Raw genomic sequence first — 19,744 nt, 5'->3', positions numbered from 1 at the left:
AACAAGACAACCTTGACTGACAGCCACCACACACAAGGCAAAGTGCTGCAACAATCATTGGAGCCAATGTACACGACCTCTGCCTATAGCATCAGACTCAGAACTAGGGTTTGGATTGCTGACGTGGGAGGGGGGGGGGGGGGGGAACTGTGCAGACAGCAGCGTGGCGACGTGTGACGTCATGCTCGTTTGCTCATTTCTGTTTGGGGAGATCTGTCCACTAGCTTTTTGTTGCAATTTTCTCCAAAATAGGGGGTTTGTTTCGGGGCACTTACCTTTCTGGGTGCCTGACTCGGTCGATGGCAGACATAGAATGCTTCCAACCACATGGGGGGTTTCTATAGGCCATTGCTCCTTGTGCCTCTCTGAGGGGGCCAGATTCTGGCTCGTGGTCTCCGGTAGGCCCAAAGAACTTCATACACATGACTGATGCCAAAGTCTGACATTAGCATATTAGCCTTGATAGCTCCGAGGAGCCGACGGAGCTCCTCCCAAAAAAAAGTTGCATCTTCAAACAAGACTGTAGTGCCATTATATAAACATTCTTTCAAATCATATCAGAGCTTATTTCAAAAGTTATTAAGTCTATCATATATTTTACTTGGAAACAAAAAATTACTTTAACTGCCGAAGGATTGACAATCTTACCTTAACTGAGAATCAGCCTTAATACAAGACCAGATTATTTCAATCAGAATACAGTACTCCTTCACAATAATATTATTATTTAACCAGTTAACTCAAAAGCATCTAAAATTCATATCACTTTTAAGCTTAAACATTAATAACACGAGAATATCAAGCCTGCAAGAATTCCTAGCCATTTAATGTTAATCCCCACCTAGTGTTGCCATCTGATTAAAATGACGACAAACACGTGCTTCACTTGGTGACAGTAGATCAAGACGGTGGAAGAGCGCTGTTGGTGGAAGTGGACGGACATTCCTACTTAATCTTTTGTGTGGCAAATCAGCATCAAGCCAAGCCACCACAAACACCCACCCACATGTTAGGGAACGACACCACCAGTAATGTAACTCATCCTGAAAACATACAAAGTTTAGTAGTTTGTATACCTTTTAACTCTTAGACAACAGCTTATGCCTTTTGACTATCTTGGTTAATTTTGGGGTGAATGCAGAATAAGTCATGACATTTTTCACTATAGAAAATTAGGTAAATTGGGTTTTGCTTATAAATCCCTATAATTACCGCACCAAGCATTGGCATCTCTCTGGAAAGTATTACCTAATAAAATTATATACTTTGCTGTTATACACAAAAATCATTAATTAGAAGAATTTTAGAGCATGTGGTATCACACACACAGAAATCACAATAGCGTGATGTATCAAATGAACAAATCCACAAGGGCCATGACGAGGATTTGAACCTGAGTCCGTGAGCATCCGTGTAATGAAGTGAGCGTCCATGTAATGAAGTGAGCGTCCGTGTAATGAAGTAAGGGTGAAGAGGTAGAATGGCCTATTGACATAGCTTGAGTGCAGGGGGGGAGTTGTGTAAAACCCTGGTTTGTGTCTCAGAGAGGCTACAGGATCCAAGTAAATTCAGTAGAATTTCTGGTTGCAATTCTTCTCCATGTCGTAGCTCAGTCGATTAAGGTAGCGTCTAGGATGCTCACGGACGCAGGTTTGAATCCTCGTCACGGGCCTTGTGGATTTGTTCATGTGGTATCATTTCACTCCAAAATAATTACACAAAATAAAAAGTTTGCGACCAATCATCAGTATTTTTCTTCATCCACCAATATTTATTTTGTTTTCCTTCAATCCTACATTAAAAAAACAGTGCAGAATGTAATGAAACGCCATTTTCTGGGTGAGCCCTGGAGGCTCCCTGAAGGCTCCCTGGAGCTTATTGGGCTAATGTATGTTATATCAGACCAGGACATTAGCTATGGAGTTCTGACCTACCAGGGACCAGTGCCAGAACCTGGCTCCTTCAGAGAGGTTTCAGGGGAGCAATGACCCTGGAAAACCCACCTGTGGTTGAGGGTTTTCCATATCTGCCATCGACCGGGGTTAGGTACCCAGAAAGGTAGGCATAACAAAACAAACCCCACATGGTAAGAAACTAACAACAAAAACCTAACAGAGAGGTAGAACTCACTTCAATCCCAAGGAAACAAGCAAACAAGCAAATGTCACACTCTACTGCCGTACTGCTCGTCCATGCGAGTGTGACGCAGGCCCTCACAGCGTCGGCTACATAGCATTCCAGTTCAGAAGCTAAGCCTCAAACAACGCGAAAAACCGCCGACCAGTGGAAGAGAGGGTTGCCAGGGAGCTTCCGGGGCTCACCCAGAAAATGATGTTTCATGACATTCAACACTGGTTTTCTGTGGGGAGCCCCTACAGTTCCCTGGAGCTTCATACCCACAGATAATAAAAAAAAAGGGACCTACCCAGGAGGCGGCCGCCACAAACTCCTCACTGGGAAGTCAAAACAACTGGCCGCAACCTGCAACCCAATGCAACACAGGAGCACACATGCACCAAAGCAGACGGCCAGGACCCTGTCCGACCCCCAAAACCCCGAGCCCAAATAACAGCCCCAGGACATGTAGCCAAATGTGGTCACAATAGCAACAAAGCTCCTAACTTCACGGGCACAAGAATAGACCGCAGGCTGGCTAGGCTTAAGAACCCTGAGGAGGACCTGGGAGACCCGAGTCCAGGAATAAGGAACGAGGGAACCCGGATACCCCCAAACTGTGACCCCCAGACTTCCGGAGTCGAAGCTCGCTGAGAAAGGCCAAGAGCCGGAAGAGGATACTACACAAGATGCACCCCTGGCCTGACCAACCAAACAACAAAGACCGAAGGACCCCACCAAAGAGCAGCCACCTCGTCCTTCGCCAGAAAAGAAGGAGAGGGCAGCAAACAAATAAAACTGACCACCAGAACCAAGAGAGCAGAAACTCCAGCTCCAGAGGAGAGCATGAAGCTCCCCGACCCGACCTCCAGTGGCCAACGCCAACAAAAACAGAGCTTCGGAAAATCCTGAAACAAAGGGGCCACCACAAACCGAGGAGAAGAAAGACAGAAGAGCACCGAATCCAAGGACCAGGATGACTCGGGTGGCACAAGAGCAGGCCAGAGGTGAAACACAGCATAAGAAAGCGTACGAAACAGGGCAGAGGAGACATCCACTATAAACGCAAGCTGGAGCGGCTCTGCCAGTGCCGCATGATACGAGACGACAGTAGTGGACAGCAAATGACAGTCCTGAAAAAACTAAGAAAGAAGGACAAGACAACTCAATCCTAAAGGGAAGACAACCTACGAAGAGAGAAAATGGCGAAAGCCAGGAAACTGCATACTGTCGCCGAGACGAAGCTCCCTGGTGGAACACCAACGAAACCACCCGATCACCAAACAGATGGTGATTCCCCTCACGTCAAAAGACCAGACATGAAGGGCAGAGGAGAAGACCAAACCAGTCACGCACCAGACTGGTCTGACCCACGGAAAGAGGCGGAGCCGCAGGAAAAAAAAACCCAGGTTCGAACACCTAGCAAGCACCTGAAAACAAGGCTAGGCTGGTCCACAATGGGCTACGATGACTACTCTTTCTGGGAAGGACTCCAACCAAGCCAGAATCCGAAGCAACAGCGGGACCGGGTGGAAGAGGAACAGGAAACCCTACCTCGACCAGTCCTACCGAAAGGAGACCACTGCAAAAACCTGGTAGTTGGGGAAGAGCGCCACAGATATGGAGATGCCGTCACAAAAAAGGAACACCTCCAGGAGACTGTACGTCCGCCAGAGCCAACAGAACGAGTCGGTGTCGCTCAGTCCGTGGACAGAACAATGAACTGCGACAGGCCGTCTGCAAGGACGTCAAACACCCCGGATATGAACCGCACGGAGAACCAAGCCCCGAGAAGCCAGCAGACGAGCCACACGAAGGGACTAGCCCCAAAGGGGCAAGGACAAAAGGGAAGACTCGCAGGTCAGGCAAGGAACCACTGGGGAAACAGTCTGAATGGAGCTGGACAGTTGAAGAGGAAGCCAGCGATGCAAGGGCATCCAGAGAACGAACCCAACGATCACGAGAGTGGCAGAAGAGAGTCCCCGAAGGAACCAGAACAGACGCTGAAGCCAATCCCGACCCGGCGGGTAGACGAGCATGACGAAGTACAGACTCCCGCACAACTCTTGAGCAACCGGCGAGTGACTCGGGAACCCCCCCCCCCCTTCCCCAGAAACAGCCAAAGGCAGGATCGCAGCCGCAGCAACGCCGCTGGAGAGAGAGACAAGGAAGCGGTCCAGAGTCCCAAACAAGACCCAGCCAGGTCCGAAACAGGAACGTAACCAGATGGGACCTCCAGGTCACCAGGAACCTGAATCCGGCGAACTGGGAAGAACCACACCCCTTGCAAGCAGACAAGCGGACCGACTGGGAGCCCATACTAGCCAGTCATCGAGTAGGCCAGAAACCCGAATCCCGATCAGACGCAGACAGGTCACCAAGACCCGGGAAAGACACGTAAATATGCAAGGGGCCAGATGAAAACTAAGGAAGTTTTCTTATGTTGAGATGAGGAAGGCAACGGAAGCGGCATGCCTGAAGCCAAATCACTAACTGTGCCAGTCCCTGAACCCTGGAGGATAGGAACGTGCCAAGAAGCATCCTAGAGGTCCAGGGACCTTGGAGGTCCAGGGACCTTGGAGGTCCAGGGTCCGGTCAACAGAAGCCAGACCAGAGACACATCAGTCAACTGAAAAGGGGCAAAGAATCCTGAGAGCAGACGGAACAAGTCCAGAAGAACCGCAGATCCGCAAAATCCCGTGTTAGCACTAGAACAGGCGAGAACCCCGGGAGTATGGGGTCAGATCGACCACGTCCAAACGCACCCACTCCAAGATGACATGACGAAGCGCAGGGGAAAAAGCCCGTCCCGCTAGCCGTGAACCCCCCAAAGGGGGAGGAGCGGCTTAAAGCCATCAGAGGCCGGAAGACAACCAAAAACGCCCACAAACTGTGGGACCAAGCGCGAATAAACAGAGCAAGCCACCATTCTCCCCCCCCCCATAGCCCCGTCAACAGCAAAGGGATTGGAGCCCCTTCCGAAAGAACATTTTTATATATACAGATGTACCTCGGTTTAAGAATTTAATCCATTACTGGAGACAGTTCGTAACCCGAAAACTCAAAAACTGAAGCTTATTTCCCCATAAGAAATAATGGGAAATGAATTAATCCGTTCCTGACTACCCAAAAACTTCACTTGAAAGTAAATTTTATACCTAATTCACCCAAATCTTCACTTCAAAAGTATGTTCGAGTTATTACTTACCCTTGCTGATGACTCCTGTTGGTGTATAGAAGATGGTAAGGAGGAGGGAGGAGAAGAGGTGTTACTGTTTGGAAGGGGAATCCCCTTCCATTATAACATCAGGTAGTGAAGATTTCTCTGGAGTGCACTCTCGGGCACGTTTTGCCTGCATACCATTAGCTCCTGGTTGTGGCTCACTGCTTGATTTTCTCACTTTTCTCACAAGGAAACGTTCCATTGAAGATTGTTTTCCTCTTCTTTGCAACACTTGTCTGTAGTGAGGCTTCACATTGCCATTAAAAAGATCAATGCAATGGCCTACTACAGCTTTATCTGGGGTGATTCTTTTCAGCAAAACTTTGCAGTCCGAACAAATCGGTCTCGTAACCCGAAAAGTTCGTAAACAGGGACGTTCGTAACCCGAGGTACCACTGTAAATGAAAATAAAAATAAATGAAGACAAGAAAGACGAGCAGCTGACTGGCGGGCAGAGCGCCGCGCCGGCCAGACAAAGAAGGCACCAAGAGAGTACAAAAGCCGCAATAAAATGCACTAAAACTCAACAACGAAAAAGAAGGCCCCCAGCATAACCACAACACGTGCCAAGACCCAAAAGATGGGTCTGGGGGTCTCCCCTTCTCCCTCCAGGGGAGGAGAGAGCTGCGCAGACCACGGCATATTGTGGCATCATACTTGTATGCTCATTTTTCTTTGTGGAGTTCTGTCCACTCGTTTGAGTAGTTGCAACCAGAACAGGGGGTTTGTTTTGGGATGCTTACCTTTCTGGGTGCCTGTCACTGTCGATGGCAGATACAGAATGCTCCAAATCACATGTGCAATTCTATAGGCGATTACACCTCATACTTCTCTGAGGGGGGAGAAGTTCAGGCTCGTGGTCCCCAGTAGGCCTAAGAACTCCATTCTCACTGACGGATGCCAAAATCTAATATATCCATATCAGCCTGGATAGCTCCAGGGAAGCCGAAGGGGTCCTCTCCTCCTCACCCCCCCAGAAAACAGCACAACTCGCAGAGCACCTTAGGGCACTTTGCACAGTAGAGTGGTTAAGAACACCTTGCGGCTCAAGCCTTCTGGCACTATATTGTCTTTCCTAACTGTAAATAATCCTGTTCAATGACACAGCAGATCACTTACCTAAGGTAGTAAATGAGTGAGATAGATCAGAAAAATGCAAAAAACGAGCGTTGAATGTAACGAAATGTCATTTTCTGGGTGAGTCCCGGAGGCTCCATGGAGCTATCCATGGCTGATATGGATACCCTAACTATTTTGCATCAGTCGATGTGGTCGAGTTCTAGGCAAACCGGGGACCACGAGCCAGAACCTGGCCTCCCTCACAGAAGCACGAGGAGCAGTAGCCCATAAAAATGCACATATCGACCGTGACAGCCACCCAAAAAGGTAAGCACCACAATAGAAACCCTCTATTCTGGTTAACAAGGAAAATCGTCACACGAGAGGACAACCATCCCCGACTGCAAGGCTGTCGACCCCAACAGCGTCGCAGTCGGGAGAGGCCGCCACATATACCAGCAGACGAATCGACCACGCCAACACGAAGAGGTTCCCCTCCGGGCGCCCGAACATCTAGCAGAGCCAACTGAGTGAATCGGCATTGACCGTCCATTCTGTGGACAGGGGAACGAACCGGGACAGGCCGTCCGCCAGGAAGTTGGACAGCCCCACGGACGTGAACCACCAGGAGAGCCAAACCCCGAGAACTCAGCAGATGAGTCACCCGAAGCGACCAACCCCAAAGAGCTAAGGACTGCATCGAATTCCCTCGGTTCAGGCAATGAATCACCCAGGAGCAGTCCGAATGGAGCCAGATCGTTGATCCACGGGCGACCCGAACCCTCCAAAGCGCAAACCACACAGCCACAAACTCCCACACCGTGCTGTGGGCCCAACGGAAGGATGGACCCCACCGCCCCTGGTGGGCCTGGTGAGCACTAATCACAAAGCCCCAGCCAAGACAACGCATCCACAAACATATCGAGCGAGGGCTCGGGTGGCCGCCAAGGCACAGATCCCCGAAAAGCCCGAAGAGGAAGCCGGCGACACAGCAGCCGACACAAGGCCTCTGGGGATCGAACCCAGCGACCGCGAGAGAGGCGGAAGGGACGTCCCCGAAGGAACCAGAACAGCCGACGAAGCCAAACCCGACTCTTCGGGTAGACCAACATCGCAAAGTTTAGGCTCCCGCACAGACCCTCAAGCAACCGTCGGGTGACCTAGGAACTCCCCCAAAACAAGCTCAGGCAGGACCGCAGCCGAAGGAGAGACACCGCAGGAAGAAATAAGGATGTAGTCCGAGAGTCCCACAAAAGACCCAGCCAGGACCGAACCTGGGAGGGAACCAGATGGGACTTCCTCCAGTTCACCAGGAACTCGAACCCGGCGAGCTGGGAAAGCACCAAATCCCTGGCGAGCAGACACCTGGAATGACTGGGGGCCCAAACCAGCCAGTCGTCGAGGGAAGTCAACACCCGAACACCTAACAGATGTAGATGGGCCACCATGACCCGGGTAAGGTGTGTGAACACGCGAGGTGCCAGATTCAACCCGAATGGGAGACAACGTAAGCACTGACGCCCCACAACAAAACCGAGGTAGTCTTGTAACCCCAGATGAATAGGGATGTGCTAATAGGCATCCTTGAAATCCAGGAACACCATCCAAGTGCCCGGCTCCAACAGAATTCGAACCTAGGACAGAGTGGTCATCCAAAACGAGGAGCAAGAAACCCAAGGGATCAGACGAGACAGGTCTAGAATGAACCGCAGGTCCGCACAGTCCTGTTTCGGAACTGGGAAAGGCAGGAGACCCACCTGAGAGACGACGTTGTTTCGACCACGCCTAAGTGTACCCACTCCAAAATGACCTGACAGAGCGCAGGAGAGGAAGCCTGTCCCATCAGCTCCGATCCCCCTCGAAGGAGATGGGGCCACTCAACGCCACCGCAGGCCGAGAGAAACGACCCGAAAAGCCCACAAATCGTGAGACCAGGCGTGAGCGAACAGGGCAAGCCTCCCCGCCCACCACCCCGTCAATGGGGCGAACCGCGAAAGGGCCGCTGCGCATTACGAGAACTCGACCTGTGCGCAGAGCGAACACCGCGCCGACCAGGCCCAGTTGGAACCGCAGGCGGCACCGGCACCGAACCCGACACTTGTGGCCGACCCCGACGAACGGAACTGCAAGCCCTGGCACGACTCCGCGTGCCAGGAGTTGTGCCAAGCAAAGGACAAAAAGGGGACAACAACAGAAGAACAAGGGACCAAGCGGATTCCAAGCAGGAAGCTAGAATCGTCTGTCAACATACAAAACACGAAAACAAAAAAATGCAGCAACGCCTCCCACAGGATCGGCACAAACAGCTACAAAGGAGTAGACGATGCACGAGCAGCCGAGACTAAGGCGCCAGACCCAGGAACGGCCCCAAGTGCCTCCACATCCTCTGCAAGCCAATCCGAAGACAGCTCCAGGAGGGAAAAGAAACGCAGGACCGAAACCAAAAAGCCACGAGCACGTAAGTCCTCAGCCACAAGTGCAGCCGACAGTGAAGGAACTTGCACTGCAGTGACCCTGAGCACATGCAGCCCGAGTACCTAAGAATATTACTTCCACCTCACATAACCACCGTAAGAGCAGCACTGAAAACAAGACACAGCACTGAGACAAGACTGGAGCTGGAGCCACACGACTATGCACGATCCCATCAGCCGAGGAACTGGGGTGAGTATCGCCGGCGCAAGGGTCTGGGGCTCCCTCTTCCCCCCTCCCGGGGAGGGGGGGAGCTGCGCAAACATGCGGTGCGGCTCGTGTGATGTCATGCTTGTTTGCTCGTTTTTTGTTTTGGGGAACTCTGTCCACTCGTTTTACGCTTTTCGTTGTTAACCAGAATAGGGTTTTGTTTTGTGGCGTTTACCTTTCTGGGTGCCTGTCCCGGTTGATGGCAGATATAGAATGCTCCAAATCACATGTGCATTTCTATGGGCCATTGCTCCCCGTGCCTCTGTGAGGGGGGCCAGGTTTTGGTTCATAGTCCCCGGTAAGCCTAAAGCTCCACCCACATCGACTGATGCAAAATAGTTAGGGTATCCATATCAGCCATAGATAGCTCCGGGGAGCCGTAGGGGCTCAGAAATCTTATTTCAGTATTGGAATGATGAAATTCAAATCTTGAATAATATAGTACAGAGTGGTACAAGAAAGGAAAAGGTAAAATAACTTAACAAAAATCAGATGTGCTTAAAAACATTTATTGGAGCAAGACAGGGATCAAACCAATGTCCTGGGTAACCCTAGACATGCTTAACCCATGTACCATTATATGCTAGATATATCATATAGTAGTAGGCATCCTTCAGTCTCGGGAGACTATGGAGTTGCGCCCTAGTTGTCAATCCTGGTGCAGCGTCTGGTGTGACTGATGAGGCCAATCCGAGAGTGGCAGTCCATCCCACACCGAGCACAAACGAAGTCCGATTCTGGTCTGTCTTCATGGCTACCGGCCTTCCTTCTCGGTCTCTTTGCCTCCGATTCCTTGGCAAGTGACTCCTTGAACTTGGAGAGACCTCTTTGAACAGACTGCCTCCAGGCTGAACGGTCTTCAGCCAGTGTCTCCCACATAGCAAGATCAACGTCCATGGCTTTCAGGTCCCTCTTGCATAAGTCTTTGTACCGTAGCTGGGGCTTGCTTGTTGGACGCTTTCCCTGCATCAGCTCTCCGTACAGGAGATCCTTGGGGATCCTGCCATCGCCCATTCGCACAACATGCCCGAGCCAGCGCATTCGTCTCTGCCTGGGTGGGCACCAGCATTGTGTACATGCTGGTGATTCTTGCTCTCCCCAAGACGTTGGTGTTTGTCACCTTGTCCTGCCAGGTGATGTCCAAGATGAGTCGAAGGTAGCGCATGTGGTAGGTATTCAGCTGTCTTTCCTGACGGGCACGGAGTATCCAAGACTCACTGCCATAAAGGAGAGTGCTCAGGACACAGGCTCTGTAAACCTGAATCTTAGTATACTCAGTTAGCCTATTGTTGGCCCACACTCTCTTTGTCAGTCTGGACATGGTAGTAGATGCCTTACCGATGCGTTTGTTTAGCTCCGTTTCAAGAGAGAGGGAGTCAGAGATTGTGGAGCCCAGGTACACGAAGTCGTCGGAATCGGAGATGCCGATGTCAGGTGGGGAGTCCACTCCTTGTCCCATGACTTGTGTTTTCTTCAGGCTGATGGTGAGTCCAAAAGCCTGAGAGGCCTCGCTGAAGCGGGTCATAAGCCGTTGGAGGTCTTCGGCTGAGTGGGCAGTGACTGCTGCGTCGTCGGCAAAAAGGAAGTCGCGCAGACACCTCGGCCGAACCTTCGTCTTGGCTTTCAGTCTGGCGAGGTTAAAGAGCTTTCCATCCAATCTGGTCCGGAGGTAAATGCCTTCTGTGACAGATCCGAAGGCGTGCTGCAGCATAACTGCGAAGAAAATCCCGAATAGGGTTGGAGCCAGTACGCAGCCCTGCTTTACTCCACTTCGGATGTCAAAGGCGTCTGATGTTAGACCTGGTTAAACCTGGTTGATACCTGGTTGATGGGGTTCTGGGAGTTCTTCTACTCCCCAAGCCCGGTCCGAGGCCAGGCTAGACTTGTGAGAGTTTGGTCCACCAGGCTGTTGCTTGGAGCGGCCCGCAGGCCCACATACCCACCACAGCCCAGTTGGTCCGGCACTCCTTGGAGGAGGCCATCAACGACCACGGTGCCCCTCATGTTCTCATGGAAAGATCTGATGATGCTGAGGAGCCTGGGTGGGCATCCGATTTTGGGGAGGATCTTGAACAGGCCATCCTTGCTGACGAGGTCGAAGGCCTTCATCAGATCTATGAAGGCTACGAAGAGTGGCTGCTTCTGTTCCCTGCATTTCTCCTGCAGTTGTCTGAGGGAAAAGACCATGTCGATGGTGGACCTGTCAGCTCTGAATCCGCATTGTGATTCTGGATAGACTCTCTCTGCAAGTACTTGGAGCCTCTTCACCGCGACTCGAGCAAACAGCTTTCCGACAATACTGAGGAGAGAGATTCCACGGTAGTTGTTGCAGTCGCCCCTGTCACCTGATATATCATATATATATCACATTACTGTAATTTGCTTGTGTATATTGAAGGGACCAATTGGACAAGAACCCCATCATCTACACCAGAGTGCATGCAGGTCGTATGTACTACGTATTTGGGTTGGTTACCAACTCGGTTCCTCCCGACTCTTCATGGATTTGGGCAAATTCCAGGTTATATAATCTCTTGCATATCGTGGTCAATGGGTTAAGGCAAACATCTAGAGTTACTCGGGTAGCTGGTTCATTACTCGTCCTGCTCTACTGATTTTCTCATAGATATACGTTATTGAAGGCTGATGGGTTGTTTAATAGCTTCTCATAAGTTATAGGACTTGTGCTTCATTTAATTATATAAAACTGAATTAATCATTTCGGGAGAGAATGCTTTAAATAATATTATACAACTTCAAACACTTTTGTTTTTATGGTACAGTACTATAAACAATTTTACCTTCTGGTTCCCATCTTCATTATTTTCTGTAATGTATTTATGACCTGATGACAGGTTGATGAGATCATTTCTTACATCATTGAAACCAGGGATCTGCTCTAGTAACGTTATGTCTGTAGGAATCAGTGGCAAAGTCCACGTTTCAGGACGACCCAGTTTTGGATGGCCAAGAACATTCCCTGGCAAAAAAAAAGATTAATAAATGAATGCAGGTTGTTGGCATTCAGCACAGCACTTCGTAGTATGCAACAATCCTTAATGTGATTTAATAACTGTCAAATATTTAGATCCAACATTTTGCAGAAAAGAAGCAAAGACCAAGACTTTCAAAAACTACTACGTATATACACAGTTTAAACAAACGTTTTCGGGTAATGCCCTATTCAGTAAACACGAAGCATCATTAAATGAATGTGGTAAATGATTAGTTATATTGTGAGTAATTTTGGGGCACCTAAATTGTTTAAGAACACCTTATGGCATAAGTCTTCTGGCACTATATTGCCTTGCATAACTGTAAATGTTCTGTTCAAATAATACAACTCACTGTATACAGATATTTACTATGGTGTAAAATACAATAACCCTACATTTAACAAAAAAACAGCATTGAATGTAATGAAACGCTATTTTCTGGGTGAGTCCCGGAGGCTCCCAGGATATGCTGATGGCTGATATGACTAGGCTGATATGCTAATGTCAGACTTTGGTATCAGTCATGTGTATGGAGTTCTATGGGCCTACCGGGGACCATGAGCCAGAACCTGGCCCCCTCAGAGAGGCAAGGGAAGCAATGGTCTATAGAAACCCCCGTGTAATTAGAAGCATTCAATGTCTGCCATCGACCAGGTTAGGCATCCCAAAACAAACCCCTATTCTGGTGAAAATTGAAACCAAAAGCCGAACGAGTCGATAGAACTCCCCAAACAAAACGAGCAATCTAGTATGATATCACCCATCGTTGCGCTGCTGTCTGCGGAGCTCCCCCCTCCCTGGGAGTGGGAAGGGTTCACCCTCCCAGGGAGGGGAAACCCCAGACCCACCACGCCGGAGATCCACACCCCAGTTCTGAGGCTGGATGTCAAAGCACCTGAAAAACCGCCGACTGGGAGGGAGGGATGCCGGGGAGCCTCTGGGACTCGCCCAGAAAATGGCGTTTCATTACATTCAACGCTGGTTTTCTGGGGGAGGAGCCCCTACAGCTCCCTGGATATACATGGGATATACATTGGGACACAGAACTCGGAACCAAGTCTGTACAAGACATGATGGACTATGTCACCCAAAAATGTCAGGAGGCTGTAAGCAGGTTTGTCCCAGCCCAACAGGAAAAAACAGAAAAGCAAAGGAAGAATCCGTGGTTTAATAGGGAATGTATGAAAGCAAAGGAGCTGAACAAAAGGGCATGGAGGAACTTCCGTAATAACAGAACACCAGAAAGTAGAGAGAGATACCAGAGAACCAGGAACGAGTATGTTAGTGTGAGAAGAGCAGCTGAGAAAAGGTATGAAAATGATATAGCTAATAAAGCCAAGACCGAACCAAAGCTACTACACAGTCACATCAGGAGGAAGACAACAGTGAAGGAACAGGTGACGAAACTTAGGGTGGGCGAGGACAGGTACACAGAGAATGACAAAGAGGTGTGTGAAGAACTCAACAAAAGGTTCCAGGAGGTCTTTACAATAGAACAGGGAGAAGTCACGGTGCTAGGAGAGGTGGCAGCAAACCAGGTGACCTTGGAAAGGTTCGAAATTACAAGAGATGAGGTCAAGAAGCACCTATTGGAGCTGGATGTGAGAAAAGCTGTTGGGCCGGATTGAATCTCACCATGGGTATTGAAAGAGTGTGCAGGAGCACTTAGCTTGCCACTCTCCATAGTGTATAGTAGGTCACTGGAAACGGGAGACCTACCAGAAGTATGGAAGACTGCTATTGTAGTACCAATATTTAAAAAGGGTGACAGACAAGAGGCACTGAACTACAGGCACGTGTCCTTAACTTGTATACCATGCAAGGTGATGGAGAAGATTGTGAGAAAAAACCTAGTAACACATCTGGAGAGAAGAGACTTCGTGACAACCCATCAACATGGGTTCAGGGAGGGTAAATCTTGCCTTACAGGCTTGATAGAATTCTATGATCAGGTGACAAAGATTAAGCAAGAAAGAGAAGGATGGGCGGACTGCATTTTTTTGGACTGTCGGAAAGCCTTTGACACAGTACCCCATAAAAGGTTGATGCATAAGCTGGAGAAACAGGCAGGAGTAACTGGTAGGGTGCTCCAGTGGATAAGGGAGTACCTAAGCAATAGGAAGCAGAGAGTTATAGTGAGGGGTGAGACCTCAGAATGGCGGGAAGTCACCAGTGGAGTCCCACAGGGCTCTGTGCTTGGACCTATCCTGTTTCTGATATACGTAAATGATCTCCCAGAGGGTATAGACTCATTCCTCTCAATGTTTGCTGACGACGCCAAAATTATGAGAAGGATTAAGACAGAGGAGGACAGCTTGAGGCTTCAAGAAGACCTGGACAAGCTGCAGGAATGGTCGAACAAATGGATGTTAGAGTTTAACCCAAGCAAATGTAATGTAATGAAGATAGGAGTAGGAAGCAGGAGACCAGATACAAGGTATCACTTGGGAGATGAAATACTTCAAGAGTCAGAGAGAGAGAAAGACCTGGGGGTTGATATCACGCCAGTCCTGTCCCCTGAAGCTCATATCAAGAGGATAACATCAGCAGCATATGCCAGGTTGGCTAACATAAGAACGGCCTTTAGAAACTTGTGTAAGGAATCTTTCAGAACATTATATACCACATATGTCAGACCAATCCTGGAGTATGCGGCTCCAGCATGGAGTCCATATCTAGTCAAGCATAAGACTAAACTGGAAAAGGTTCAAAGGTTTGCCACCAGACTAGTACCCGAGCTGAGAGGTATGAGCTACGAGGAGAGACTACGGGAATTGAACCTCACTTCGTTGGAAGACAGAAGAGTTAGGGGGCACATGATCACCACATTCAAGATTCTCAAGGGAATCGACAGGGTTGATAAAGATAGGCTATTTAACACAAGGGGCACACGCACTAGGGGACACAGGTGGAAACTAAGTGCCCAAATGAGCCACAGAGATATTAGAAAGAACTTTTTTAGTGTCAGAGTGGTTGACAAATGGAATGCATTAGGAAGCAATGTGGTGGAGGCTGACTCCATACACAGTTTCAAGTGTAGATATGATAAGAGCCCAATAGGCTCAGGAACCTGTACACCTGTTGATTGACGGTCGAGAGGCGGGACCAAAGAGCCAGAGCTCAACCCCCGCAAGCACAACTAGGTGAGTACAACTAGGTGAGTACATATATATTATGCATACTGTATACACATACATATATACATACACACACACAAGGTGTATTACTCACACATGCGTATGCACATACATATGTGCATACACCCACGAGCGTAGCTCTCATCCTGTAACTACGCTTAGGTAATTACAGTGTGTACACATGTACATGTACATGTGCACACACACATACACGTGAAAAGAAAATTACAATCTGCCGACCAGTGGGCAGAGAGCACCACGCCGGCCAGGCGAAGAAGGCACAAAACTGCATCAAAAGGCCCACCTCGACAACAAAACCCCAAAGTCCCAGCACGACCACAACATGTGCCAAGACCCAAAAAGATCAGTCCGCAAGCCAGGAAGACCCCGGAACCCCAGAAGGCAGAACCAGGTCACACACGAGGAAACAAAGTCCCCTGAACCCACAAAGAGGGCCCAAGAGGAAGACACCTCCGGAACGAAACCAAAGAAACCAAAGGAACTCGGAATCGAACCAGGGGGAGCCCAAACCACCACATTTGTCGGCGAAGATACACCACAGAAAGGCAAAGCACAGCCCCCAGACAGAACCCCCCAGGGAAACAGTCAAAACAGACCGAAAACCGAGGGACAAGGTGTGGGAGCAAGCATAAACAGACAGGGACACTTAGCCCAAACCCTAGGGTCTAGACCCACAACAGACAAAACAGAAAACCTGGTGTAAAATCAACACTCAAACATTCCCAGAGGAACAGAAGGCGGGCAGAAAACACGAGAAAAGCGAAGAAACGACAACAGGAAAATAAAACCCCTGAAAAGGGTGAAAAAACTCACCCAAGACGCTCGCTTGCACACCCAGGCGCATGTAAACAAACCACAACGCCGCCCTGGTAGCCACGCCGGGAAATCGGCAGAAGAAAATGGCCACCAGAACAGGGGGGTCTGTGACTGATGCAAAAGATACAAAAACACGCCAGCAAAAGTGGGAAGCAAGCAGATTGGATGGGCGAAAAACTCCGCCCAGAAGCAGAAAACCCAGGCAGGGGCAAACAGCCCCAGAACTGCTAGCAGGCATCCCCCACAGCCGCTGGAACCCGCAACAGAGGGCCCCGGGGCAGAGCCATCCTTGAAGCCCTCCGCCCTTAACCACTGTGCTGCACCGAGTTCATTGTGAAATTCCCCGTGCGCATGAAATAAAGTGTTTCCCAAAAATTCTTTTTTCTTCGTAAAATGATAAATTTCCTTCCCTGAACATGTCAATGTAAAAATAAATACAAAATTCCACTTACTTTGGCTGTGGGGACGTGGACAAGGTGCGCTGTGACTTCATCAGGGGCCGGTCGCTCGTGCGTGACACGCCCAGACACGGTCGCACAGGCCATTCAAGCACCGGGTGTGGCCACAAATATATCTTCAATTATTTGTTCTATGTATTACTAATGTGGTTTTATTTGTTTTTTTATCGTATATGATGCATATTTATGTCCTTTACAATATGTATACAGTAGAACGTTCATAATGTTCCTTGGAACTGTGATACATGTGTCAATAATGTGTCCACAATAAATGTTTATTGTCGCAATATTACTTGTTAAAAATTCACTAAAATTACAATATGTAGAGTTTCACACACTACTTACACAGTAACACACTGTATTACACATATATGACAAAGAGTGCTGGGAAGATGGGACACCACAAGCGTAGCTCTCATCCTGTAACTACACTTAGGTAATTACTCAGTACTTCCGAAGTGAGTAATAATCAATGAAGTAGTCCGTGATGCACAGCGCTACTTCACTCTCATTGCACCAAGTACAGATCGATTTTCACTTCCTGTTTTTTCATTCTGTGTGCTTGCAAATAACACACTCACGTACACCCTTGGCTTTAGTACTTGTAGGTTGTATGTAGCCAAGCTTGTAAAGCATAAGGTAGTATTGAAAAGATTATAGGAAAAGATCAATTTGTAAGGGAGTCTTGAAAAGATCGCTTTGTAAGGTCCCACACAGGAAGAAATTCAGCTAGCCTCAAAGAGTGTCCATTAGTCAGGAAGAGATTCAGCTAGCCACAAAGAGTGTTCGTCAGTCTGGAAGAGATTCAGCTATTCTTGAAAATATCTATGGAAAACAACACCATGGAAGCCACTAACACTCTTCATCTATGCTATTTGTATCAGATGCATCATCACTGAACGCAGAAAACGATTCATCTAAGTATCATCGATATAAATTGGAGATAGCATAGTGGGCAAGGATGATGCTCAGAGCTACAACTGGATACGCTCGCTGTATCGTCCTCACAGGTGCTGTATCACGTGCTCCCAACTTTTGTGTTAGGTCCTTATTGCGCCTAGCTTTACAAATATTATGACCCTTATGTTCTTCAAACAATAAGGTTTGAATTTCACAGACGGAGCGCGATCTTTCAACACTGCGTCAGACAGGTGTTTGGGACCAAGAGGCGCGTGCGTCACCCATTGTTGCTCACTCTGTACTAACCCAGCCAGCAGCCCTAGGTCATTCTGGGATTTTTTTCCAAGATGGCTCCCTCTCACTGGAGGTCCTAAGAGTCCATTTCGTACACAACCGACCTCGTACATATTTAGAATTGGTACCAAAAAATTAAAAAGTTTTCTCGGTTGGCGCAGTTTCCCACCGACCGAAAATACTCAGATGGCACAGATAAGTGGTTAAAAAAAGGAAGAGTCCATGGGAAAGGCAGCAATAAAGGGCCGCTGGTAAGACCCAGAAGCCTTGGCAGGAGGAACAGGCTGGAAAACCTCCGTCCCCAACCCGAACGGGGCAGCCCCCGAAACTGCCCGAGTCTCGGCACCAACTAAACCCCACCCTGACCCCGAAAGCCGCAGACGGTCCAGAGCCAGGAACAGGGAGGGAAAGGGGCGAACAGCACCTAACCAAAACAGGGTGGCCCCGGGGCCTCTGAGTGGGAAACCAACCTAGCATGTTGCAGCAACCTAACCTAACTTGCAACACGGATGCCGCCTGTACTCTGAACAGTAATAGCATCAGGAGAGTACTGGAGAGCACGCAGATAATATCTCTCGCAAATCTCCGGGTCAAGGTGTCAGTGACCCAACAGTCAGCATGCCAGAGGTAAGAGTGGCGACTGTCACCCGGAGACAAGGGCACAGCAACCAACGATCCTGTACAAGACGGGTTGGAACCCGGAAGACACATTCAATGGTCCACCGAGCCCCGACGGGTTTCCAGGGCCCGTAGGGGTAACAACTACGGGAAGCCCGGGCAAGGTGTTGCTAACCGGTTAAAACCCAAAAATAACAATGGGGTAGAGGACAACACTGAAAACCCCTGTGACGTGTACAATCACGGGGGCCTAGCAGAGGACCACCAAACAATACCAGTGGAACTATAGCCACACTAGGCAGACCCCCACCAGGCAAATGAAAAAAAAACAAAAGAAAAACCTCGTAAAAGTACACCGTCTCCAGAGGCAACAGGAACCGGCCACTGCTTAGGTGGCAGGTCGTGCAGCACCTTGACGCCCTAACCAGCACAATACCAGTCCCTACCCAGGGCCAAAAAAGGGCCCCAAGCCCCAGCTGGCCCCAAGGGCGAGGCAAATGCTGAGCAGCAAGAACCTCTATGGGAATGGTTCCCGAACGCCCCAGGGAAGATAATCCTGTCACGCAGGGGCAGTACTCGGCAGTACTCACAGAGCGCTTAGGGAAGGAAGCCCCTAAGCGCATGCAGCCCCGGCACTGATGAGGAACACCTGGCCACCGCACAACACAATACACGGCAGTGAACGCCACACAAGGCAAACACCGCCTAGGAAACTGAGGCCAGAGAAGCGTCTATCCCGGTTGACATTAGCTTACGAACTTATGCTAGGCAGCCGGAGCGGTAGGTCCGGGGCGGGAGGGCTGCGCGGACGATCGGCGCGGCAGTAAAGTGTGATGTTTGCTTGTTTCCTTGGGATTGTAGAGAGTTTCTACCTCTCTGTTCGGTTTTTTGTTTTAGTTTTTTACCATGTGGGGTTTGTTTTGTTATGTCTACCTTTCTGGGTGCTTAACCCCGGTCGATGGCAGATAAGGAAAACCCCAACCACAAGGGGATTTACCAGGGCCATTGCTCCCTGAAACCTCTCTGAAGGAGCCAGGTTCTGGTGCTGGTCCCTGGTAGGTCTGAACTCCTTAGCTAATGTTCCGGTCTAATATAACATACATTAGCCCGATAAGCTCCAGGGAGCTGTAGGGCCTCCCCACAGAAAACTTGTCAAAAACCTTGCTTATTGAGAATCTCATAGCCTAGCTTAGTGATCAGTGGACTCAAGACACAACTTGAGGGTTGCTGACCTTGCTGTTGTAGAAATGAGTGTTGCCATCTAGTGGTTGATGTAAGGGGTACCTTGATTCTAAGCAAGTAATTAGTTGAGCAATAAGTGTTATTTCTTGCATTTCTGAGTATCACTTTAAATTAAGAGCACTGCTTATTCTTTTTCTGAACCAAGCTGATCCCACAGTGCTGGCTCAAGTTAGACTTAACTGC

General features: G+C 49.1%; 1 protein-coding gene across 3 annotated transcripts in view; it reads right to left on the bottom strand.

Moving 5' to 3' along the window:
* LOC123763916 (VWFA and cache domain-containing protein 1) overlaps positions 1 to 19,744 on the bottom strand; it is a 135,750-nt gene that overhangs the window by 50,857 nt on the left and 65,149 nt on the right. For all 3 annotated transcript variants that reach the window (XM_069330179.1, XM_069330180.1, XM_069330181.1), the window contains exons 13-14: positions 11,881 to 12,059; positions 842 to 1,043 (exon numbers count right to left, since the gene is read on the bottom strand). In XM_069330179.1, the coding sequence (XP_069186280.1) occupies positions 842 to 1,043; positions 11,881 to 12,059 (381 nt within the window). The remainder of the gene's footprint in view (positions 1 to 841; positions 1,044 to 11,880; positions 12,060 to 19,744) is intronic.

Source organism: Procambarus clarkii, chromosome 23, assembly GCF_040958095.1.
Source record: "Procambarus clarkii isolate CNS0578487 chromosome 23, FALCON_Pclarkii_2.0, whole genome shotgun sequence".
Taxonomy (NCBI): Eukaryota; Metazoa; Arthropoda; class Malacostraca; order Decapoda; family Cambaridae; genus Procambarus; species Procambarus clarkii.
The sequence above is the reverse complement of the archived record's forward strand: the minus strand, read 5'-3'. Positions and strand labels throughout refer to the sequence as shown.